At 42.0% G+C, this 27362-nt stretch overlaps 1 protein-coding gene across 1 annotated transcript in view; it reads left to right on the top strand.

Annotated features, from left to right (window-relative positions):
* Positions 1 to 27362, top strand: part of LOC126237271 (kinetochore protein NDC80 homolog) — a 173807-nt gene that overhangs the window by 129468 nt on the left and 16977 nt on the right. The window contains exon 13 of the mRNA XM_049947198.1: positions 23542 to 23657. Within this exon, the coding sequence (XP_049803155.1) occupies positions 23542 to 23657 (116 nt within the window). The remainder of the gene's footprint in view (positions 1 to 23541; positions 23658 to 27362) is intronic.

Here is a 27362-nt window from a genome sequence, read left to right as displayed (position 1 = left end):
CCGACCCAATATTGAGAGGCGTCCGTGGCAAGAACAAGATGTTGGCCAGGTCGATAAGTAGCCAGGCACGGGGCCTGTTACAGCATAGTCTTCAATTTCTGGAAAGCCGCATCGCATGACGCGGACCAGTGAAAAGGCACGTTTTTATGCAACAGGTGATGCAACAGCTGAGCCACCGAAGCAGCAGACGGTAAAAACCTGTGATATTATGCTATTTTCCCCAAGCCGGCCTGCAGTTCCTTAACAGATGTAGGGCGAGGAAGGGCATCGATCGCAGTGACAGTTGCTGAAGCGGACAAATACCATCCCGAGAGAGTTGAAACTCCAAGTACGTGATAGATGCCAGAAAAAATTTTGATTTCTGAAGATTACACTTAAGACCGGCAGTCTGTAAGACATGAAAAAGTGTGCGGAGATTCTGAAGATGTTCTTCAGTGGTGGAGCCAGTGACAATAATGTCGTCCATGTAATTTATACACCCAGGGACAGTGAGCAATAAGTGTTCCAAGAATCGCTGAAAGAGAGCAGGGGTGCTGGCAACCCCCAATGGCAATCGTTGGTATTGATAGATGCCGAAAGGCGTGTTAAGGACCAGAAACTGCCAGGAAGCAGCGTCGAGAGGAAGTTGATGATAAGCTTCTGACAGGTCAAGTTTAGAAAAATACTGGCCTCCAGCAAGTTTAGTGAACAGTTCTTCAGGTTGAGGCATAGGGTAAGTGTCGATGAGGCACTGAGCATTTACAGTGGCTTTGAAATCGCCACAGAGACGAATATCATCATTGGGCTTAGCAACGACGACAGGAGAGGACCACTCACTGGAAGTAACAGGAAGCAAGACCTCTGAAGCAGTGAGACGATCCAGCTCCCGTTTGACCTGATCACGAATGGGCCGAGCCCGAAAAAACTTAGGCCGAGCAGTGGGTTTGAGCATGATGTGAGCTTCAAAGTCGTTTGCACCAGAAGAAAAAAAGGGACAAAAATGTCGTCGACAAGGAATCCAATTGAGCATAAGGAATAGCATCAGAGACGATATTGACAGTAATCTATGGAGACCCCAAAAACACGAAAGGCATCGAAACCAAAAAGATTCTCCGCATTACTATGGTTGACCACAAATATGCGAACAGTGCGAATGACTGATTTGTAAGACACCTCAGCATCAAATTGTCCCAAGAGAGAAATCTTCTGTTTATTGTAAGTCCGTAATTGCCTAGTGACAGGTGACAGGATTGGAGAACCCAACTGAAGATACATCTGAGAATTGATGATAGTGGCAGCAGAACCAGTATCCACCTGCATGCGAACATCCCGACCAAGTATTTGGACAGTGAGGAATAGCTTCCCTGAAAGGGAAGAAGTACAATTGACAGACAACACAGAAGCAGAATCAGCGTCATGTGCATGAACATCAGGTATGCGGTCGGATTTGCAAACGAATGACACATGACCCTTCTTTTTGAATTTGTGACACACGGCCCAACGTTGGGGACAATCCTCTCGTGAATGTTTCGTAAAACACCGCGGACATGAAGGAAGTTGCCGTGTGGTTTGCTGCAATTTCTTAGAGGTTTATTTACAGCTGCGCCGAGGCTGCGCTTGGGAGCATACTGCGGCCACGTCAGCCAGCAGGGACATGCCGCGCGCTTCGTCAACAGCGCACAGAGGTTGTATGTCCCCTACGTCACCCCCTGTCTCTATTTGCGCTACAGCGGTGCGAGAAATTTCAAAAGACTGAGCGATGGATAGGACTTCACCTAGAGTCAGATGTGCCAACTGAAGGGCATGTTGCCTAACTTCTTTGTTGGGCGCCAACCGGATAATAGCATCCTGTACCATAGAATCGGCGTAGGATTCTTTGTGAACGTCAGTAACAAATTGACACTTTCGACTGAGGCCGTGAAGTTCAGCAACCCAAGTGCGATAGGATTGAGTCGGTAATTTTTGACAACAATAAAAGGCAACATGAGAGGCTGCCACATGCATATGCTTTTGACAATAGACGGACAGAAGTGTGAGCACATTTCAGCAAAGGACAAAGATGCAGGATCTTTCAAAGGAGCCAATTGCGACAACAACTGATACATTTGAGGTGAAATCCATGAAAGGAACAGAAACTTACATGTTTGGTCGTCCGTGACATGAAATGCCAAATAGTGCTGTCGAAAACGTTTTTCATAATCAGATCAGTCTTCCGCCGTCTTGTTGTAAGGAGGAAAACGAGGGGGAAACAACGACGAGAGACGCCCCGCATTGGATGCCGCGATGAAATCACGAATCGCATTTGTGAGAAGCGTTTGCTGTTCGATGAGACCTTGCAATAGTTGCTCTAAAATAGCCATGGAAACCTGTGGGTCAACAATGAAAAAGAAAAATTCACTACCTCATCGCCAATTGTTGTAACGTCAAGTTGAACAAATATATTTAAAGGATGACACAATACATGTAAGTCACAGATCAAGTAAACAAAGTAAGACGTGTGTACACATTAACAGTCAAATCCGAACTGAGTCCGAGTATAGCGGCCGCTAGCTGGCTGGCCGCTTAGGTAGCGCTGCTGCTGCTGCATGGCTGGCAGACAGCGCCGCATGTAGAGGACGCGCGTAACTGTGCGGCAGCACTTTGAAAGATCGGCGAGTCACAACAGTTTTTTTTGGTTTATTTTCATCACTACATACAGTTGATGTTGTAATGTTTGTTGTCACGTAATGTACTAACTTCAATATATTGCATGTGATGTTATTTCATTTCATATTTCTCCAATTATCAGCAGTTATAATTAATGAAAGAAACGGAGTACTGGTGGTAGATTGCATTAAGAAGTCTCCATCAATTATTGTTCTTTCATTAGAGATAAAGTTGTGGTTCTACTTCACATCTGGCGTGTTGGAGATCTGTAATCATTATTAAATTAGGTGTCTTTTCATTGTATTCTTCAATACAAATGAGCTGTCACTATAAAAATAAACACTTTACTGTTTCTTAACATTTTAAATTAATCATAAATGTATTGTGAAGTTTTTTTATTGCTCTCTGCGGTAACTATTAAAAAGTCACATAGCCATGCCAGTAAATGTGAACAGTTTAGATAGACAACATTCATTTGACTTGAATCATGATAATGCTACAACTTGAGCAGAGTTTGTTAATACTTCTTTTTACAGAACCAATTTGATACATTTGGTGCAATAATAGATATTTATCTTCTACTGATCTGCTGGAGTGTGATATTCATCACGAGTACTGACGGTATCTAGTACCACTATCGCAAGTACCTGTTTGCATCACATTCTTGGCTAACAAGATCCCATATCTTGTAAACCATGCATTGCTCAAAACAGACAGAAACAATACACAGTAAGATACAGAAATATCAAAATAATTTATACTATGTTTTTGCTTTCTCACTTTTATTTTAGCTTCAGCAGTGCTTACTGCCTGTTCATTTGCACACATGTGCATCTCTCAAGCAAGTCTACTAGCTTATACACTATGATTAACCTAATAACTTGTCTGGATGGTACTACAGGGTGTATACGACCTGGGAAATCCAGGAAAAACCTGGAAATTTTTTCATCCGGGAGAAAATCGGGAAAAACCCAGGAATTTTTTTGAATTCCAGGAAATTTTCACTGTTTTAGTTTTCAACTAAATTTTTGTAACTTTGACTAGTAAGAACAAATTCTCTAACAAAGGATATTACTGTATCTCGCTACTGCAGAATAATACTGCAGCAATAAAACATGAACAAGAGAAAAAACGAAAATCAAACTTCAGTTGCAAAGGAAATGCTCCGTATACAACAACAAAAAACAGTGCTCATACAGGCATCTGCCAACAGCAAAATGTCTCAAAGGCTTTAGGAAGACTATGCAACATAACAACAAATTGCCTCCGATGAGTGTGATGTCACAAATGCTTACATTAGATTGGTTTGAGCAGTTGTGAGCAAGCTCATGCTCATGCGCAGTTGAGTTGTGTATGAGTAGTACCTTCTCCTGCTTCTGGCTACAGAAGTGTGGTAGTTAGCTGTATAAGCAATAGCAGCAAGCAGCCAGATGCAACCTGGAGAAATTTAACTGGCACGCCTAAGCTGCCAGATTCACGCATGCGCAACAGGTCCAGTTCGAGGAGGAGGCAGGGGGCAAACTGCAAACTGATGTGTCCCAATGGCTTAATGTGAATCAGTCTGTTGTTTCTCAGATATGGCGACAATTTATAAGAGACCGAAACAGTATCCCGAAGACCAGGGCAGGGCTGGCCATGTGTGATATCAAAAAGAGAGGAGTGTTATTTGCCTGTAAGGGCACAACTGTGCTGCACTAGTACTGAGAACTTTTAACATTGCAGCGCACCAGCAATAATGAATTTTAATGATTATAAAGAATCTGCCTCGATTGCAAATAGAAACCGGATGTTGACCTAGGTTTCGGCGCAGATAACCACGCCTTTTTCGGAACACTCTAAAAATACAAACTGCCTAAAGACGCAGAGGTTTACCTGAGAGCCTGCGGCCCAACAAATGTTGGCTGGGGTGAGGAAGCACACTTCTGACGTTTGAGCTAAGGACAGCTATTGACACGGTGCACACGTACTGTTTATTTTACATTTTATGTGAGTCTTTTGCCTTTTTGGGCGTTCTGTATTAATGTTGAACCATGCCTCTGTAGGCAGTTTGTAGTTTTAGTGTGTTCCGAAGAAGGCGTGGTTATCTGCGCCGAAACATAGGTCAACATCTGGTTTCTATTTGCAATTGAGGCGGATTCTTTATAATCATTATATTACATTAGTACTGCATGGAAACTGGCATCTGACCTCATAGCATCCACTGGACATGTTGTATTGAGACAAACAGTGGCAGAAGGCTTCGGCAGACTGGCCTTTGTCGGAGACCTGCTGTATGTGTACCTTTGATGTGCCTTCACAGAAGGCATCATCTAGAGTGGAGTTGTCAACATACCACCTGGACGTCGAACAGGGGGCCAGTGTTCTTTTAACAGAAGAGTCCCGATTTGGTCTGGAGAGTGATTCTCTAAGCATTCGCATCTGGAAGAAAGATGGAACATGATTTCAGAACCCAAGCATTGTGGAAAGAGACTGTTATCCAGGAGGATCCCTAATGGTGTGGGCAGAGCGTGGACCACTCGCACACCTCATCATGAATTGTACGGGTCAATTGGCAAAGTTTAGCTGTTGTCAGATATTGTGACAGGATCTTGGGACCTCGTGTGTGATTGTTGCGAGGTCATGTGGCCCCAGACTTTATATTAATGGACAATAATTCTCGACCTCATAGAGAACACGTGGCTGATGTTTTCTTCAAAACGGAAAACGTTGCACACATGGCGTGGTCTGCTCAGTCTCCCGAATTGAATCCCATGAAAGGATGTCTGGGATGCACTAGGGAGACAGGTTGCATCAGATCCGCATCCACTAATTACTCTCCAAGAGTTTTGAGCACTTCTGCAGGAAGAGTGGGTGTTATTGCCTCAACTTGAAACTGATGACATCATTCACAGCATTCCCCATTGTTGTAGGGCGTGTTTTGCTGCCAGAGGTGGTCACACCCCATACTGAACACATTAACCAGGTGTCGGAATGTATGTATAATGCGTTAAGTTGGGGAAAACTAGGCACATCTTGTCTACTGTTATGCATATAGCAGCTATTTACGTTTTGTATTCTTTACATTGTTTCTACTCTACTATCACCATTTTATACTCTTTTGTGGCAAAATAAACACAACCTTTCAAAATTTCTGTTTGTTGCTTTAATTTTGGGCACAGTGTAGTTTTGTAAGTGGTAGGCTTGACAGGACAACCTGCAAGACAGCATTAATGGCCTTTTCTGAAAACTATGTAGAGCAGATAGCTTGGAAGACTGCTCATGATGGAAATACATTACATCTAATGGCAACAAAAGACCTGACCTCATTGAAGGTACTTGTATAGAAACTGTTATCAGTGGCAATGAGTCAGTTGTAAATCTTACCACTTACATTAGCTATGCTTTGCAGTTTACTAATCATACAAGTTCAGTAAGCTAGATGAAGACCCAGTCATTCACTCTTTTTACTTCATCAAGAGAAACTCAAAACATCTCTGGACAGTAGCAGGTAGAACAACAGTGGCTTAAGAGTTCAGAAGAATAGTTGACCGTGGTCTGGATAGATATGGACCTAGTAGAACAATTCATGCTAGGAGGGACTCCCCATGGTATATGGCCACTGTGTTGTTGCTGTTGTTGTTGTTGCTGTTGCTGTTGTCGTCTTCAGTCCAGAGACTGGTTTGATGCAGCTCTCCCTGCTAATCTATCCTGTGCAAGCTGCTTCATCTCCCAGTACCTACTGCAATCTACATCCTTCTGAATCTGTTTAGTGTATTCCTCTCTTGGTCTCCCTCTACGATTTTTACCCTTTGTGCTGCCCTTCAATACTAAATTGGTGATCCCTTGATGCCTCAGAATATGCCCTACCAACCGATCCCTTCTTCTAGTCAAGTTGTGCCACAAATTTCTCTTCTCCCCAATTCTATTCAATACCTCCTCATTAGTTATGTGATGTACCCATCTAACCAGCATTCTTCTGTAGCACCACATTTTGAAAGCTTTTATTGGTCACTGTAAAGAAACTTGTAAAGAAATAGCAACTTCTGCATGATGTTGTTGTTGTTGTTGTTGTTGTTGTTGTTGTTGTGATCTTCAGTCCTGAGACTGGTTTGATGCAGCTCTCCATGCTACTCTATCCTGTGCTAGCTTCTTCATCTCCCAGTACCTACTGCAGCCTACATCCTTCTGAATCTGCTTAGTGTATTCATCTCTTGGTCTCCCTCTACGATTTTTACCCTCCATGCTGCCCTCCAATACTAAATTGGTGATACCGCGATGTCTCAGAACATGTCCTACCAACCGATCCCTTCTTCTAGTCAAGTTGTGTCAATTAAATGTTGACTTTGCGTAACAGATATGAAAGATAGCATAGAGCTTCTTATCTTTCCGTCCCCTATATTTTTTTGGTCATGCTTCATTTCAGCAGTTTAATTTGTAGTGATCAGACTTGCGTAAAGGAGGTTAACAGAAAATGCATGCTTTATTGCAAAATTTGACTGTTTTGCAAAAATGAATATTTGTCTCTTCACTTCAGGAATATTAAAATTGTTCATATTAAGGTGGAAAAATATTGCATTGAGTGGATGAAAGTACACATCATTTTTCTTAGTTTATTGATTTTGTAGGTGACACACTTCCTAATAATGCCTACACTCAACCATGCTTATTTTAACAGTCAAATTTATTCCACCTACACGCAAAACCTTGCTGTATTGTTTTTCCAACACGGTCCATGGTAACCTTTACAAACTTAGAAGTAATAAAGTATCCCACCACCAGGTTGTAGTGACAAAGGATGACAATACTGTTTGGTCCACTGATTGTGTGTATAATTACAAATACCCTTTGTGAATAAACAAAATAATTACTCATGTTGCCCTTTCTGTGCATGGTAAACTTCCAAACTCATATTTCACCACATCAGCAAAATATCAAATAATTTTGATGCAACTTAATGCACGTGAGAGTTCTGCATGAAGCCCAGACACTGACTCTGTCTTCTCATTACAGCATGAGACCGGTAGCACTTGGACATTGTCGAACATGAAATAGCATAACAATGCCCCAAATGGAAGAAGTCACTCTCAGTTCCAAAAAAACCAGTGATGTGTAAGAGGAATGATTTATTACGTCATACAGTTATTGATAATAGTGCACATTACAACCTCGCACTAGACTGTTTTCAAAAAAATTCCTAAAAGAAATAGAAAATATATTACAAAAAATGTTGACCCAACAGCAAAGATTCCCAGAATAACCAATCACTACTCACTAACGTAAAACTCAGTAATGGCTACCTGCTCGTAAGTTGTCATAAAAATAATGTAATAAAAATAGAAGGCATACTCCACATCCTCTCAATCCTATACCTGAATTTACAACCGTATGTTTCTAAAGGTTGAAAGCAGCCTTACCCTCTCTCCACCACATCCCTGCATGCTCTCACAAGCAGTACTTTACCATCCCCTACCCCTGCCCTGCTATCCCTAATAGAGATGAGTAAGAAAGACAAAATCTCTTTGCAGGAAATACGGGGTGTGATCAATAAGTAGTAGGACTGAATTAATTTCAGTTTTTTTATTGAACTAACTGCTACAAATTATAACATTCTATGCGTCATTTTACTTATCAGATCTGGCAATCTGTCACAGCAGAAGTCCTGGAGACAGTTACTGGAAGAAAAAAAACACCTATAAAGTTATTTTTAAATAAATAATCCCATATATTGTTTCCACTGAACATTTATTATAATCTCAAATTAATTAAAAGCATCTTGACAAATTTGAAATAAGTTGTACCATACTTACAATAATGAAATAAATCATGGTCAACAAGCTACATGCTTTCTGTCTAAATACACTCAAAGCTCTGACTCCCTTTGCCAACATGGCTGTAACTATTTATACTTTCTTAACAATCCCGAACAATCCTCGGCATTGTTTAAAATGATTATTTGATTAATTAACAATTAAAATTGACATAAAAAATTGGAAACACATATACTATTGTATATTTACTCTGGAACAGCTAGTACACTAAGATATTAGTACATGTCTGTTACAATAATACATTTACATTTTTTATTAATTACTAGGGGCTCACTACATAGGAATTGTTCCCTTCATTTACAGAGCTTCTACACTTTGAAGTGAAAGAGATTAAACAGTTATTTTTTTCAGTTATAATTTTTTCCGGACGAGTTACATATTTTGTTTACGTGTACAATCCTGAATTAGACTGGAAAATGTTCTTTTTAAGTGGGTCTTAATCGGCTGTTACGTTTCAAAATCCTTAGTTCTCCTTTAAGTAGCACCCTTGTGTTTTGACACAATGCGTATAACTGGATTCCCACTGCACATATGCCTTCTGGAACTCACTTTTCGAGATCCTCTTCAGAGACACCATCATGGCGTTTTGGACATCTTCTATGGAGCTGAATCTGTGTCCCTTGAAGTCCCGCTTGAACTGAGGAAAGAGGAAGAAGTCCGCCGGTGACAGATCTGGACTGTGGGGAGGGTGAGGCAATGTGGCAGCTCTGTGCTTGGCCAGGTGTTCCAACACCCAAAGTGTGCAGCAGCACAGCACATTATCATGGAGCAGCTTCCAACAAGCGGTGATGTCTGGCCACACTTGGTGGACATGTTTGCGCAACCTTTCAAGCACTTCCATGTATAATTTAGCATTCACAGTTTGTCCAGGGGGCACAAACTCCTGGCAAACCACACCACAACGGTCAAAAATGCAGATGAGCATGATTTTTACCTTCGACTTGCTCATTTTGGCTTTTTTCGGACACGGGGAATTGGCGGTGTGAAACTCGGCAATCTGATGTTTGGTCTCCAGGTCGTAGTCAAAACTCCACAATTTGTCACCAGTAATCACATTGTGAAGAAAGTTTGGGTTTTCTTGGACACAGTTCAGATTTTCCTGAGAAATTTGCACACAATTCAGTTTTTGTTCGTCACTCAGAATTTTTGGCACAAACTTGGCACACACCTTTCGCATTTCCAAATCATCAGTATCAATTTTATTTTTCATGGATCATACAAAATCCCCATCAGACGAATGTTTAAGTGCCTTCACTTTGGCCATATTTTCAGCAATCCTTGAAGTTGATTGGTGACGGGCATGCTGGTCATCTTTGACTAGCTCCCACCCCTCCGAAAATAGCTTGTGCTACTCGAACACTGTTGAGTGGCTCAGCGCAGTATCCACGTAGGCATCCTCAGTCGTTCCGAGGGTCTCGATCGCGGTTTTCCCAAGTTTCACACAGAATTTGATGTCGTAGCACTGCTCGAGATTTTTATCCATCTTGAAATGCAGCCACACTACTGAAAGGAGGACCACAAAAATTGACTTGCTTACACTCTGCTTCCCAGCAGGCAACTGGAAGAAATATCGGTCTCTCCGGAATGCTCCCTACTATCAAGCCCAGGTGGTCCAACCCCCCTCCACCGCTCCATTCGCCCTACAGAGATGCAGTCGATCACACGTTTGTTGTATTTCAATTGTAGTGACAAAAGAATTACAGAAATTTTAAGAAACAAGGTTAAGATGTGGAATGAATGGATGAATGGGAACAGGCAAGTGAAAAGAAAGGCGCAGAAGATGGGAAATGAAGAAATTAACAGGATAGTTTGGGAATCGTTCGTAAGTATGAGGGCAAAACAACCTAAGTTTGTCTGGATCCCGGTCGCTGTGTGAGGCTCTGGAAGTCGCTAAAGAGCTTGGGAATACGGAGGCATCCACATGATAGCTAGACAGTCTCAAAGCTAGACACAACATTGTGTAGAGTGATGGGGAAGCTAAGGATGTGTAGGAAAGTGTAGCAACATCATGGAAGACAATACTTCACAAACCAAATGTGAATTGTGACCCAAAAGAAGTGTTCAGTACCAATGAAAATTGAACTGTTGTGTCACTCACTGCTTTCAAAATCTCAAGCGATTTGAGGTGAAAATTGCATTGGTGTAAAAATGGCCAAGGAAAGATGCTCTGTACAGCTCTGTGGAAACGTGTTTGGTGAAATGGAGAAGCCACTGGTGATAGGAAAGGCTGCAGAAACCTGTTATTTAAAAAAACATAGACATGGGTAAGCTTCTAGTCACATGACGAAGCAATAAAGGAGCATGGGTGGTGAGTGGTCTTATGGAAGAGTGGCTGGGCTCTTTCAGTGTCAAAATGAAAAAAAGGAAATTGCCAAATCCTCTTTCTTCTAAACATGCCACCGAAAGTCAAGTTATCAAACATTAAATTGGCTTGTTTCCCTCCAGCTTCCATCAAACTCAAAGAGCCACAGACCAGGGGATTATTTACACTTTCAGGTCCCATTATAGGCATGTTTCAATCTAAATTTTCACTGAAAGTGCATTTGCTTTGCACATTCAGTTTCTGCTCTAGATGCAGGTAATTGGATGGGCTTCACAGTAAGGGAAAGACTGTCACCAAGTGCTTCAACAAGGCAGGGTTTGGAGGTGATGAACAGGACTCAAGAAAATGCTGCAGCAATATTGTGAAATTAATTCAAATGCAAAACATTTCATGTAGTCCAGATGACTACATTTGAAGTCATCACTTGCTGCCAACTCGCGCAGAATTTGATGGCGTAGCACTGCTGGAGATTTTTATCCATCTTGAAACGCAACCACACTACTGAACGGAGGACCACAAAAATTGACATGCTCACTCTCCGCTTCCACTTTGTGTAATTCAGAAATTTTTTATCCAATGTGGAAAATTGTTTCAGTCCCATGCAATTCAGTTTTGAGTAAGTTTTTCTCTGGTCACATGACACGCCAAAGCACATGCACATATGATGACAGATGATTGTAAGAGCTGATTTTGACAGCTGCTACCGGTTGAGATCTCATCATCTAGTGTTCACGTTATGTGTGTTGATGTGGGACACGGCATGTGCTCTCCCTGGTGTAGCTGGTGATATTTTGGATGTCAGCTGTGTGTGCATTGCCGTTGACCTCCCAGCTGCCTGGAAGACTGGTGGAAAATGAAAACATGACTGCTGGACAGCCATCTTGTGTATCAAGGTCAGGTACATCAAAGTGTATCTTGAGTTCCATTGTCTCAACTCTCTGTAACAGTGAATGTAGCAAGGTGGAGGGAAACTGCGTCGTACCATAGATCACAATCATCTGCTGCCACAGTCACTCGGAGGACATGTAAACAGCATAGATTAGTGTCCATACACACACAAAAAAAAGATTAACCAAATGCAGGAGTGTGGTAATACTGCTGCTAGCCACTAGGCCATGAGCTGCAAATGCTACACAATCACAGGCAGTAGAAACACTGAATTAATAACTGTTCACAGAATTGAAGAGCTCATTTCTTTCATGGGTGGCACACTCTTCATGCCGGCCTGTACAATATTCCATCCCTTCACGGTTGAAATCATAACCATCTTCTCCTGCCTCTTCTTCTCTAGTACCTATATTTAGATATTCTTGATTTGTTTTCTTCCATACATTTTTCTAGTTCATATATTTTCCTGTTTCAGGGTCCTCAGGTGCCTAATTTCAGTAACTTTATAACAACCTTCGTAGACATCATTAAATTTCTTAACTTCATAGTTAGCCTTATTAGATTGAATGTGTGTCCTAACTACAAAAAGTCTTCCTTCCTATACACCAAGCAACCATAAGTGCCCCACAGGCCTGATTCACATACATATTTAAGCTCGTGGGCAACCTTGTCACGTGACATGACAGCAGTGCTCTTGCATAAATTCAAAACTGTAACGTCTGTGACATATCTTTGAGGTAACACACCAATATGAGTCCGCAGCTCATGGCCTAGTGGCTAGCGTTGCTGCCTCTGGATCACGAGGTCCTGTGTTCGATTCCCACCGGGTTGGGGATTTACTCTGCCCAGAGACTGGGTGTTTGTGTTGTTCCCATCCTTTCATCATCATCATTTGTGAACATGGCTAAAACTGGACAGTGTAAAGATTGGGACATTGTACGAGTACTGATAACTGCGCAGTTGAGCAGCCCATGAACCAATCATCATCATCAACACCAATATGAGTGGCACCCCTCCCCAAAAACACACCTTAATTAATTCTTCAAACTTTCCCTGCGAGGCGTTGTCATGTTGATTAATCAGGTTTCTGCCGCTTATTCGCATCTTTCCTGCACAATATTTCAATTGTGTGACTCGCAGTCTTCTTCAGGTGCTGTCTGATACTGATTCCAGTGTGGAACGAGTCCGGTATTTGTGCCTACATAGTGCTAGGCATTCCCTCTGCGGTCCGCGCCACGTCTGGCACTCTGTACGCAGTGTACACCGACCAATAGCAACGGATGTAGCATTTTCTTCTAGCCATAGCTGTTCCGAATGCTGTGTGCATACTTTGTTGCTATTATCCATTGTCATTACAGCTGAATTAAGTTCTGAATGGCGTCCAAGCTGTGCTAGATGTTACCGTGCTGCGTCATGTTAGGCGTTCTGTCGGAAGTTCCGCAGACATAACATTAAAAGCGTGTTCCATACACCCACCAAGATTAAGGCTCTGCTAGGGAGTGTGAAGGATGACCTGTGTCTACAGAAACCGGGAGTTTACCACATACCATGTGAATGTGGTATGGCATACATCGGCCAGACGACCAGGACAGTTGACATCAGGTCAAAGGCACACAAGACTGAGACAGGCAACCAAGTCAGCGATTGCCGAACATTGTTTAGAACTCAATCATTCTATGAAGTATAATGATACCAAAATTTTAACACAAACATCGAGATACTGGGACAGCATCATCAAAGAATCTATTGAGATTAAGGTTGCGGAGAATCTCATTAACCAGGATACCGGTTTCCGGCTGATCTCGGCCTGGAACCCAGCACTCGATCTTGTGAGGACGTAATTTAGACAACATCCAAATCCCAAGGAACACAAGTATAAGGAGGAAATTAGAAATGACAGCCCAGTACATGTAACCAAGGACGTAAGTGAAATGCCACCTCAGACAACAGACAAAGTATCTGAGGACGCTCTTCCGAGAATCGAGCGACGATTTGAACACAATCGGCCTGAAAATGATTCTGCAGCTGCTCCTGAGGGGGCAAGAACTTCGGACGGAATGCCTAACACGACACAGCACGGTAACAGAACGTCCTAATTCACAGAAGGACTCCAATGACAACACTCAGAAGATAACACGTCTAGCACAGCTTGGACGCCATTCAGAACTTAATTCAGCTATGTTGACAATGGATAATAACCACAAAGTACGCGCACAGCATTCGGAACAGCTGCGGCTAGAAGAGATTGCTGCGGCCGTTGCTATTGGTCGGCGCACACCACAGACAGAACGCCAGGCGCAACACGGACCACAGAAGTAACGCCTAGCACAACGTAGGTATAAATACTGGACTCGTTCCACACTGGAATCAGTATCAGACAGCACCTGAAGAAGACTGTGAGTCACGCAGTTGAAATATCGTGCAGGAAAGACGCGAATAACTGGCAGAAACCTGATTAATCAACATAACACACCATAAAAACATGTGTTTCCGAGCATACATACATCTTTTTTATGTTTGCTCCATCTTCAGATGTTTACATTTATTTACACGTCTTGAACATTGTTTACTTACAATGTTCTACAGTAGCTGTCTTAAAAACTCTCTTGCAGAATTCTGCAATGCCGTTGATGAAAAAAATAATGTTCATGACCTGTAAATAAATGTTGACATCTGAAGATGTGATGCCAGGAATCTTCAAATTTTATGGAAAAATAAAATACTATAAAGGTAATTGGTTGCATTTAATTTGCCAGAAATTACCTTCAGTTTCAACAGCTGCAGTATTGTAATATATCCACAAATGGACCAGAATTATTTGTTAATGATAGTACAAGAAAGAATAGAAAGCAAGATGTGGCACTGAGATAGGCAGTGCCAGTTGACAGGCAGTTAGGAGTAACTTGGTGATTTTTGACCATAGGCAGGTCTTTAGAGTGGCTGAAATTCATTGTGTTATTATCCACAAACAGTATTAGCAACCATATTTTAAATATTAGTTCAAAAATACATATGATGACAGATTGCATAGGCATGGGTTGTTACTGCAACAGTAAATAAAGCCATCACATCTTTGTTCATTTTATAAACGAGTTTAAATTTCTAAATTGCTCGGATTTAGCATATATTGGTTGTATTAAATAGAAGCCAATGTCGAAAAATGCGATCAACAGAATGACAAATAATCATATAATACTAGGCCTCACACACTCGGTACATATTAGTAATATTGAAAACATTTTAGTCAGCATAAATACTGTTAATCAATATTTCTAGTATTGACAGTACTTGCTCTCAGGCGGTCATCATATTGATATATCGACAATAGTATTGAACAAGTGAAGTACCCTTAACTTCCTTGTGACATTTCCACCTTTGCAAATTATGGGCATGTATCATATGTTGTTAGCACTGTACGAAATTGTCAAAATGGCTCATGACATCAGAGCTCACTAAAAGTTTTACGGGCTATGTGGCCTGTAAGAAAGTAGTAAAGTAGTACTTGTGTAGTGAGCCAAGTGTTGGGAGAAATATCCAATAAAGCATCCTGGTTGGAGTACTATAGAAGCACTACACTCTCTCCCATCAATTTCTTCCATGGGCTGGATTGAAACCAATCATGGGCTGTAGCCGGTTTCCCACCCGTGCTATTGTCATATGCACCTTTCCGGCATCAGCCTTCTTGACTACTATTTGTTCCGCCATACTGATGTCCTGTTCCACATCTCTTAATCAGCCAAGTTCTGTAGGATTTCTCTAATTAGACTGTTAAGATCCCCGTTAAACAGAATTTCTACTTGTGTTTAGCCTGTAAAATTGTGTGGTACATTATTGATCACATGCTCAAAATTGCCAATTAACTGGCCCCATTTCCCATGTTTATTATGGTAGTACACCCAGCACATGCGGTTTATCTCCTTCATAATGTTCTTGATATGCTTCAAAGTGGGCATGGAGTATGCACTGGCTCTACATCATGTCTCTTAATCACCCCATTTCATACATGCAAATTGACTTCGGTTGTCACTGATAACTAGTTTCGGCATATATATGTTTACGAAGAAGTACCTTACCATTCTTTCAGCTACCTTACTGGCTGTGGCCTTTTTCGTTGGATACAATTTAACATAATTCAAAGAATCTCAATCATTGCAAGAATTTGCGGCACTCCTCCTGTTGACATAGTTAAAGGATGTTGTAAATTGACCTCTACTGTCTGCTTAAGCCCTTTTGTCAACACATGGTGAAGAGTCCTTGTTTAGTGGTAATTGTCTTGGTTCTTTTGATGACTTTCACTCATTCTCTATGAATGTCATATGCCCTTGGCCGTATTACAAAAAATTACAATCCTGTTTCAGTTTTTCCACATACTTCTTGGGTGCAGAGTGTCCACAGCTGAAGTGCATATACCATGCGAGTTTGTCTGCGGCATATTCTGATATGAAGAGCTTGCGCTCTGCTTTATGTTCATTCTTCCATATAATACCCCTTGATGCACTACTTAATACATTTGGATTTTCTCTTTCTCAGTGTACCCGAACTTCTCACCAGTGATATACATTTTTCAGCATTTTGCATGCGGTGTGTTTTCTTACATAAGCCACACCTTGCATGAAAAGTATTCTGTCATCCAATGTCAGCAGTCATGCTCTCTGCCTTTTCGGGCTTGCTGCTAAGTGCAAGAGTGCATCAGGCTCAAAAGTCTGTCCTCCTGGTATGTGCTGCACTTTGAATTCATAGATAAAGTCAATCTTGCTAACTTCCGATGTTGTAGATTACATGTTGAGAGAGACCACCAAGCCCTGTGGTCCGTTACCACCACAGACGTTTGACCAGCTAGATAATTGCAGAATTTTGTGAACCCAAATAGTATTGACAGTACTTCCTTCTACTGTTGCTGAGTACTTCAGTGAACAGCTTTTCATCATTCCACTCCCAAAAGCAATTGTTTTGCTTTTATCAAGTTCTCTTTCTTTGTCAGCTTTATATAGATGCATTCCCGCACCATAATTTAATCCATCATAGGCTAAAAATGAGGTTTTGTTAAGATTTGAGTGGGACAGCATCGGCACATTGATTAACACAGTTTCAATCTGCTGAAATACTTCCTCAATCTTCCACCAATGACCACACATTATTTTTCTTAAGTAGGCTGTGCAAGGATCTGTTGTTTACCACTAGGTTCGTATGAAACAGCAGTAGAAGCTGCATAACCCATAAAAATTGATAAGCTGCTTCTTGCACTTAGACATTGGAAAGCTACATAGTGCCTCCAATATTTCCTCGTTTACTGTTATACCTTCTTGTGTAGTTATGTGCCCCAAGAATTTTGTTTCGTGCCTTCTGAACTCTGATTTTCATAAGTTCAGTTTAGACCTTGCAGTTTCAAATTCCTGAAAAATTTTCTCTAACATTGCCAAATGCTCTCTCCATGCACTGGTTGGAATCAGGATGTAATCTATATACAAGGTGATATGTTTGAATAGCTTTTCACAAAAAATTTCATCCAGTGTCTGAATAAATGTTGATGGGGCCACATTAAGCCCAAAGGGGAGAATTCAATATTGATAAAACTGTCATTTGTATTGAAACACAATGTATTGTCTACATTCCTGGTCCAGTAACATCTGATGATACCCTGAAGTTAGGCGCAGACTCAAACACTTTTGCACCATTAAACTTGTACAGCAACTCTTCAGTGTCTTCGGTCAGTCTCTTTCAGGTTCGAAAATATGATTTGCCTCTCACGCCTCTAGTATGGTTCAACAGTCTCCTCCCTTCTTATATACAGCAAACAATAGATTGTCATTTGGCTACACTCACGTTCTAAGATTCCTGCCGTTGTTTCATTGACATCCAAGCCTGTCTTCTGGGAGCTTAACTTTTTTTAAAAAAAAGGCAGTGCATGTATGTGTAGCTTAGGAACAGATACGTTCATATACTGTGTCTGCAGAGGCATGAAATTAAACTTTGTAACTGTGAATTTAGGAATGGCAGTGTCTCTTGAACTGAGTAGCTTCATAATCACCCATTTTATCTTTCCTGCTGAAGTCCTCCTCCACACCTTTTCATTCAGTACAGTCTTCAGTTTTATACACATCAGTGTTACTCCTGCATGGTGTCTGATGTCATGTACCTACCTTCTCATAGTTCATCATCCCGATCTTTCTCTCCCTCTTGCAATACAGCAGATAACTTTATTTGCCTGCCAGCCATAAAATTTACCTTCTATATGTCCCACCCAACTCCACCGATTGTGATTACAATCATAATTTCACCTACCACTGAATTTTATTCGCTGAGCCACTTATTTTCCTCTTCCTCATAATAATTTTTAACTTGTATGGTAGCTATGTAAGCCTCAGATTCCAATTATTATTATTATTTTTTTTTTTTTTTATTTTTTATTTTTTCCACTGGAAGTTCATGTCTCATTGCCATAAGTTGAAACTGCTAATACACACTGACTGCAAATGTTCCATTTCCTACATAGGAACCTTATGTTTTAAACTCTGTTCACTGTCGAAAGCAAACCTACCCATTTTTACTCTAACGTTTATTTCCTTTCCTGTCTGTCGAGTTGACTTGCCTGGTCTAGATACAAAACTCATTAACATACTTTATAATGTCACTGTTGATCTCTACAGGGTTTTTTGGTATGTTGATTACACATTACTTTAATCTTAATATAGTCAATTTTCAGATGTACTTTCAAAAGTAAACTCTTCCATTCTCTGTTAAAGTTCATGTGCACTACAGATGGTATAATGTCATCAGCAAAACAAATGTGGTTCAGATGTATCCCATAAACACATTTGTTTCCTTGCTGAAGGATTGAAAACAGTCTCTGGGATTGATGTTAGTGTTATGATTGCCAGATCACAATTTCAGCTCTGGATTTTCCACTGCCCTAATAGACTATTGAAAGATGTAGTATTGAATTACCAATTCTCCATTACACTATTGGTTTCTCTATAATTCTTGGTACTGATATTGTTGAAATTAAGTCCAGAGTTAAAAACATCCTGGCAGATTAAAACTGTGTGCCAGACTGAGACTTGAGCATGGTACTATTGCCTTTAGCAGGTAAGTGCTCTACCAATTGGGCTACCACAGCACCAACTTGTGAACTGTCCTCACATCTTTACTTCCGCCAATACCTTCTCTCCTCCAAACTTCACAGAAGCAAGTTAAAAGGTAGGAGATGAGGTACTAGCGGAAGTGGAATTACTAAACATAGTTGTCTTTACAAAGTGCTGATTCTGTACTCGTGTAAAAATTTAGTAATGTGTATTATTTTCTTCTGTCAACCATGTCAAATATTTGTAACTCAATGACATTTTATTTTAAATCCGTACTCTAATTTTCTTCGATATTTGTAGAGTTCCCTCAGCAAGGAAATTGTGCTGTCTGTTTTCAGGAATGCAAGTGATAAGAATTATTTATCTTTCTGATATTTGGGCTGAAAACCTTTCAGCTAAATGCCAAGACAAGTCAATGATTTGTTGACCACACTACCATAAGAAGAAATAATGACACCTTTACTCTATGTCCAAAAGCTGCTGCATTTTATTCCTTCGGTGTATTTCTATTATTCTTGTATTTATTTGCTATTTTTTCTTCTTCTATTCTTCAAAAGAAAATGTTGTTAACACCTCTTTTTCTGTTCAATCGTGATAGGCACAATAAAAAGATTCACACAATCATAGCTTTCGGCCATTAAGGCCTTTGTCAGCAGTGCAACTTGAACTCACATCTGCAGTCTCAGAGAGCTGAAACTACACTGCGAACAGCTACACCAGTGCATGATGCATGATGGAAGTGGCGACTGGGTGGGGGTAAGGAGGAGGTGGGGAGGAGGACGGATAGTATGACGGGAGTGGCAGACAGTGAAGTGAAGTGTTGCAGTTTAGACAGATGGAAGGAGGGAAGGTGCGAGAGAGGGCTGGGGGGGGGAGGGGGGGGGAGGAAGAGGTTAAGTAGCAGAAAGGAGAGAAATAAAAATAAAAGAAATTAAAAGACTAGGTGTGGCGGTGAAATGACGGCTGTGTAGTGCTGGAATGGGAACAGGGAGGGGGCTGGATGGGTGAGGACAGTGACTAACGAAGGTTGTGGCCAGGAGGGTTACGGGAACGTAGGATGTATTGCATGGAAAGTTCCCACCTGCGCAATTCAGAAAAGCTGGTATTGGTGTGAAGGATCCAAATTGCACAGGCAGTGAAGTAGTCATTGAAATGAAGGCTATCATGTTTGGCAGCGTGTTTAGCAACAGGGTGGTCCACTTGTTTCTTGGCCACAGTTTGTAGGTGGCCATTCATGCGGACAGACAGCTTCTTGGTTGTCGTGCCTACATAGAATGCAGCACAGTGGTTGCATCTTAGCTTGTAGATCACATGACTGGTTTCACTTGTAGCCCTGCCTTTGATGGGATAGGTGATGTTAGTGACCAGACTGGAGTAGGTGGTGGTGGTAGGAGGATGTATGGGACAGGTCTTGCATCTAGGTTAATTACAGGGGTATGAGCCATGAGGTAAGGGATTGGGAGCAGGGGTTGTGTAAGGATGGACGAGTATAGTGTGTAGGTTCGGTGGACGGCGGATTACCACGGTAGGAGGGGTGGGAAGGATAGTGGGCAGAACATTTCTCATTTCACTGCACGACGCGAGGGAATCGAAACCCTGGAAGAGAATGTAATTCAGTTGCTCCAGTCCCAGATGGTATTGAGTTACGAGGGGAATGCTGCTCTGTGGCCGGACTGTGGGACTTCGGGAGGTGGTGTGAGACTGGAAAGATAAGGCAAAGGAGATTTGTTTTTGTACAAGGATGGGAGAATAATTACGGTCATTGAAGGCTTCAGTGAGACCCTCGGTATATTTAGAGAGTGACTGCTCGTAACTGCAGATGCGACGACCACGGGTGGTTAGGCTGTACAGAAGGGACTTCTTGGTATGGAATGGGTGGCAGTTGTCAAAGTGGAGGTATTGCTGGTGCTTAGTAGGTTTGATATGGGCAGAGGTACTGATGTAGCGATCTCTGAATTGGAGGTCAACATCAAGGAAGGTGACTTTTTGGGTTGGGTAGGACCCGGTGAAGTAAATGGGGGAGAAGTTGTTGAGGTTCTGGAGGAATCTGAATAAGGTGTCCTCACCTTCAAACCAGATAGCAAAGATGTCATCAATGAATCTGAACCATTTTAGGGGTTTTGGATACTGGGTTTTTAGGAAGGATTCCCCTAGATGGCCCATGAATAGGTTAGCATAGGATGATGCCATGCGGGTGCCCATAGCTGTACCGCAGATTTGTTTGTAGGTAATGCCTTCAAAGGAGAAGTAATTGTGGGTGAGAATATAGTTGGTCGTGGAGACTAGGAACGAAGTTGTTGGTTTGGAATCCATAGAGCATCTGGTAAAGTAGTGTTTGATAGCAGTAAGGCCATGGGCATTAGGAATGTTAGTGTACAGGGAGGTGGCATCACTAGTGACGAGCAGGTGTGTGTGTAAAGGGAGAGGAACTGTGGAGAGTCGGTTGAGGAAATGGTTGGTATCTTTTGTATAGGAGGGTAGGTTCCGGGTAATAGACTGAAGGTGTTGGTCTACGAGAGCAGAGAGTCTCTCAGTGGGGACACAGTGACCGGCCACAATGGGGCATCCTGGATGGTTGGGTTTATGGAATTTAGGAAGCATGTAGAAGGTGGGAGTGCGGGGAGTGGTATGGGTAAGTAGAGAGACGGACTCTGGGGGAAGGTTCTGGGATGGGCCTAAGGATTTGAGTAGTGACTCGAGATTCTGCTGGATTGCTGGAATGGGATCACTGTGGCATGGTTAGTAGGTGGAAGTATCTGACAACTAATGGAGTCTTTCTGCCACGTAATCCTTTCGGTTCAAAACTACGGTGGTGGTGCCTTTGTCTACAGGTAGGATTATAAGATAGAGATCAGTTTTTAGATGGTGGGCTGCAGTTCATTCTGCGGATGTAAGGTTAGTATGTGAGTTGAGAGATTTGGGGAATGATGGTGAGGCAAGGTTAGAGGGAAAAAAATTCTGGAAAGTTAACAGGGGGTGGTTTGGAGGCAGTGGGGGTGGATCACGGTTGGATGGAGGAGTGAACTGAGTTAAGCAAGGTTCCATGTTGGTCTTTGGTTGAGTCTGATTGGTCGGGATGGTGTCAAAAAAGAGTTTCTACTGTAGGGACCGGGAGGAGGAGAGAAGGTCTTTAACTAGACTTGGATGGTTGAATTTTGGAGTGGAGCCAAAGGTGAGGCACATTCCTCCAGAACCTCAACAACTTCTCCCCATTTGCGTCACCTGGTCCTACTCAACCCAACAGGCCACCTTCCTAGATGTTGACCTCCGCCTCATAGATGGCTACATCAGTATCTCTGCCCATATCAAACCTACTAACCACCAGCAGTACCTCCACTTCGACAGCTGCCACCCATTTCATACCAAGAAGTCCCTTCCGTACAGCCTAGCCACCTATGATCATCGCATCTGCAGTGACGAGCAGTCCCTCTCTAAATATACCGAGGGTCTCACTGGAGCCTTCAATGACCGTAATTATCTTCCCATCCTTGTACAAAAACAAATCTCCTGTGTCTTATCTTTCCAGTCTCTCACCACTTCCCACAGTCCGGCCACAGAGCAGCATTCCCCTCGTAACTCAGTACCATCCGGAACTGGAGCAACTGAATTACATTCTCCGTCAAGGTTTCGATTACCTCTTGTCATGCCCTGAAATGAGAAATGTCCTACCCACTATCCTTCCCACCCCTCCTACCGTGGTATTCCACCATCCACCGAACCTACACAATACACTCACCCATCCTTACACAACCCCTGCTCCCAATCCCTTACCTCATGGCTCGTACCCCTGTAATTGACCTATATGCAAGACCTGTCCCATACATCCTCCTACCACCACCTATTCCAGTCCGGTCACTAACATTACCTATCACATCAAAGGCAGGGCTACAAGTGAAACCAGTCATGTGATCTACAAGCTAAGCTGCAACCACTGTCCTGCATTCTATGTAGGCATGACAACCAACAAGCTATCTGTCGGCATGAATGGCCACCGACAAATTGTGGTCAAGAAGTAAGTGAAACACCCTGTTGCTGAACACGCTGCCAAACACGATATCCTTCATTTCAATGACTGCTGCACAGCCTGTGCCATATGGATCCTTCCCACCAACACCAGCTTTACTGAATTGCGCAGGTGGGAACTTTCCCTGCAATATATTCTACGTTCCCGTAACCCTCCTGGCCTCAGCCTTCATTAGTCACTGTCCTCATCCATCCAGCCCCCTCCCTGTTCCCATTCCAGCACTACACAGTCGTCATTTCACCGCCGCACCCAGTCTTTTAATTTCTTTTTATTTCTATCCTTTCCACTATTTACCCTTCCCCCCCCCCCCCCTCTGCACCTTCTCTCCTACCATCCATCTAAACTGCAACACTCCACTGTCCGCCACTCTCACCATACTATCCCTCCCCGCCCCAGCCTCCCCCTTACCCCCACCCAGTCACCACTCCCATCATGCACTGGTGCTGCTGCTCGCAGTGTAGTTTCAGCTCTGAGACTGCAGATGTGAGTGCAAGTGGCGCTTGTGTGTGTGTGTGTGTGTGTGTGTGTGTGTGTGTGTGTACTGCGGACAATGGCCGAAAGCTATGATTGTGTGAATCTTTTTATCGTGCCTATCGCAGCTCAGCATCTCCGCTATATGATGAGTAGCAACTTGCCTTCTCTCGTATTGTTACATTCCATCCAGGATTTTCCATTGTTTGTCTCTTTCTGTTCAGAATGACATGTTATTTTTAGAAGAAAAAAATTAATTCTCAGTACTTGTCCTTGCTGATCTTGTCCATTTGCAGATTCTAAATTAAAACTCTTTTCCAGATTGATACTAATATTGCAAAAAAAGAAGAAGAACTAGAAAAAAAACAGCATATACTGAAGGAACTAACCTCTGACGTTCAAAGTGTTATTGCAGAACTAGAAGACTACAAAAAACTGTACGTAACATTCCTATGTAACTGTTCACTTCAAAGAAATCAATTCATTAATTTTGTTATTGTTTATATTATTTACATGTGGTAACAGTTGAATCTGTGTCAGACCGGAATTAAATTATAGATCTGTTCTTTCGTGAGCAGTTGTTTTAACCTATTATAAGATCGAGGCACACTTCTAGAACCAATTTCAACTTTCATTGTACCTTATGTTTCTTTCTTAAAATGTCAGACCCTTTTCTGGAGGGTTTCTTATGATGTTTATGAGAATAGCATCTTCCAAAACAATTTTATTGGTGCAGCTGGACTATATTGTAGTCACGGGGATTTAAATTTTAATGGAAATGCAAAGATATTTGCGGGAAGGAAACAAATGTTGTATTATGTGTTAGTGCTGATTAGAGTTAAGATGTTGTTGTTGTTGTTGTTGTTGTTGTTGTTGTGGTCTTCAGTCCTGAGACTGGCTTGATGCAGCTCTCCATGCTACTCTATCCTGTGCTAGCTTCTTCATCTCCCAGTACCTACTGCAACCTACATCCTTCTGAATCTGTTTAGTGTATGCATCTCTTGGTCTCCCTCTACGATTTTTACCCTCCACGCTGCCCTCCAATACTAAATTGGTGATCCCTTGATGCCTCAGAACATGTCCTACCAACCGATCCCTTCTTCTGGTCAAGTTGTGCCACAAACTCCTCTTCTCCCCAATCCTATTCAGTACCTCCTCATTAGTTATGTAATCTACCCACCTAATCTTCAACATTCTTCTGTAGCACCACATTTCGAAAGCTTCTATTCTCTTCTTGTCCAAACTATTTATTGTCCACGTTTCACTTCCATACATGGCTACACTCCATACAAATACTTTCAGAAAAGACTTCCTGACACTTAAATCTATACTCGATGTTAACAAATTTCTCTTCTTCAGAAACGCTTTCCTTGCCATTGCCAGTCTACATTTTATATCCTCTCTACTTCGACCATCATCAGTTATTTTGCTCCCCAAATAGCAGAACTCCTTTACTACTTTAAGTGTCTCATTTCCTAATCTAATTCCCTCAGCATCACCCGATTTAATTCGACTACATTCCATTATCCTCGTTTTGCTTTTGTTGATGTTCATCTTATACCCACCTTTCAAGACACTGTCCATTCCGTTCAACTGCTCTTCCAAGTCCTTTGCTGTCTCTGACAGAATTACAATGTCATTGGCGAACCTCAAAGTTTTTATTTCTTCTGCATGGATTTTAATACCTACTCCGAATTTTTCTTTTGTTTCCTTTGCTGCTTGCTCAATATACAGGTTGAACAACATCGGGGAGAGGCTACAACCCTGTCTGACTCCCTTCCCAACCACTGCTTCCCTTTCATGTCCCTCGACTCTTACAACTGCCATCTGGTTTCTGTACAAATTGTAAATAGCTTTTCGCTCCCTGTATTTTACCCCTGCCACCTTCAGAATTTGGAAGAGTTTATTCCAGTCAACATTGTCAAAAGCTTTCGCTAAGTCTACAAATGCTAGGAACGTAGGTTAGCCTTTCCTTAATCTAGCTTCTAAGATAAGTCGTAGGGTCAGTATTGCCTCACATGTTCCAATATTTCTACGGAATCCAAACTAATCTTCCCCGAGGTCGGCTTCTACTAGTTTTTCCATTTGTCTGTAAAGAATTCGTGTTAGTATTTTGCAGCCGTGACTTATTAAACTGATAGTTCGGTAATTTTCACATCTGTCAACATCTGCTTCCTTTGGGATTGGAATTATTATATTCTTCTTGAAGTCTGAGGGTATTTCGCCTGTGTTATACATCTTGCTCACCAGATGCTAGAGTTTTGTCAGGACTGGCTCTCCCAAGGCCGTCAGTAGTTCCAATGGAATGTTGTTTACTCCGGGGGCCTTGTTTCGACTCAGGTCTTCCAGTGCTCTGTCAAACTCTTCACGCAGTATCGTATCTCCCATTTCATCTTTATCTATATCCTCTTCCATTTCCATAATATTGTCCTCAAGTACATCGCCCTTGTATAGACCCTCTATATACTCCTTCCACCTTTCTGCCTTCCCTTCTTTGCTTAGAACTGGGTTTCCATCTGAGCTCTTGATGTTCATACAAGTCGTTCTCTTATCTCCAAAGGTCTCTTTAATTTTCCTGTAGGCAGTATCTATCTTACCCCTAGTGAGATAACCCTCTACATCCTTACATTTGTCCTCTAGCCATCCTTGCTTAGCTATTTTGCACTTCCTGTCGATCTCATTTTTGAGACGTTTGTATTCCTTTTTGCCTGCTTCATTTACTGCATTTTTATATTTTCTCCTTTCATCAATTAAATTCAATATTTCTTCTGTTACCCAAGGATTTCTACTAGCCCTCGTCTTTTTACCTACTTGATCCTCTGCTGCCTTCACTACTTCATCCCTCAAAGCTACCCATTCTTCTTCTACTGTATTTCTTTCCCCCATTCTTGTCAATTGTTCCCTTATGCTCTCCCTGAAACTCTGTACAACCTCTGGTTCTTTCAGTTTATCCAGATCCCATCTCTATAAATTCCCACCTTTTTGCAGTTTCTTCAGTTTTAATCTACAGGTCATAACCAATAGATTGTGGTCAGAGTCCACATCTGCCCCTGGAAATGTCTTACAATTTAAAACCTGGTTCCTAAATCTCTGTCTTACCATTATATAATCTATCTGATACCTTTTAGTATCTCCAGGGTTCTTCCATGTATACAACCTTCTATCATGATTCTTAAACCAAGTGTTAGCTATGATTAAGTTGTGCTCTGTGCAAAATTCTACCAGGCGGCTTCCTCTTTCATTTCTTAGCCCCAATCCATATTCACCTACTACGTTTCCTTCTCTCCCTTTTCCTACACTCGAATTCCAGTCACCCATGACTATTAAATTTTCGTCTCCCTTCACTATCTGAATAATTTCTTTTATTTCATCATACATTTCTTCAATTTCTTCGTCATCTGCAGAGCTAGTTGGCATATAAACTTGTACTACTGTAGTAGGTGTGGGATTCGTATCTATCTTGGCCACAATAATGCGTTCACTAAGCTGTTTGTAGTAGCTTACCCGCGTTCCTATTTTCCTATTCATTATTAAACCTACTCCTGCATTGCCCCTATTTGACTTTGTGTTTATAACCCTGTAGTCACCTGACCAGAAGTCTTGTTCCTCCTGCCACCGAACTTCACTAATTCCCACTATATCTAACTTTAACCTATCCATTTCCCTTTTCAAATTTTCTAACCTACCTGCCCGAATAAGGGACCTGACATTCCACGCTCCGATTCGTAGAACGCCAGTTTTCTTTCTCCTGATAACGACATCCTCTTGATTAGTCCCCGCCCGGAGATCCGAATGGGGGACTATTTTACCTCCGGAATATTTTACCCAAGAGGACGCCATCATCATTTAATCATACAGTAAAGCTGCATGCCCTCGGGAAAAATTACGGCCGTAGTTTCCCCTTGCTTTCAGCCGTTCGCAGTACCAGCACAGCAAGGCCCTTTTGGTTATTGTTACAAGGCCAGATCAGTCAATCCTCCAGACTGTTGCCCTTGGAACTACTGAAAAGGCTGCTGCACCTCTTCAGGAACCACACGTTTGTCTGGCCTCTCAACAGATACCTCTCTATTGTGGTTGCACCTATGGTATGGCTATCTGTATTGCTGTGACACGCAAGCCTCCCCACCAACAGCAAGGTCCAT

Source organism: Schistocerca nitens, chromosome 2, assembly GCF_023898315.1.
Source record: "Schistocerca nitens isolate TAMUIC-IGC-003100 chromosome 2, iqSchNite1.1, whole genome shotgun sequence".
NCBI classification, from domain to species: Eukaryota; Metazoa; Arthropoda; class Insecta; order Orthoptera; family Acrididae; genus Schistocerca; species Schistocerca nitens.
Note: the sequence above shows the minus strand (reverse complement) of the source record. Positions and strands in the feature narration are given on the sequence as shown.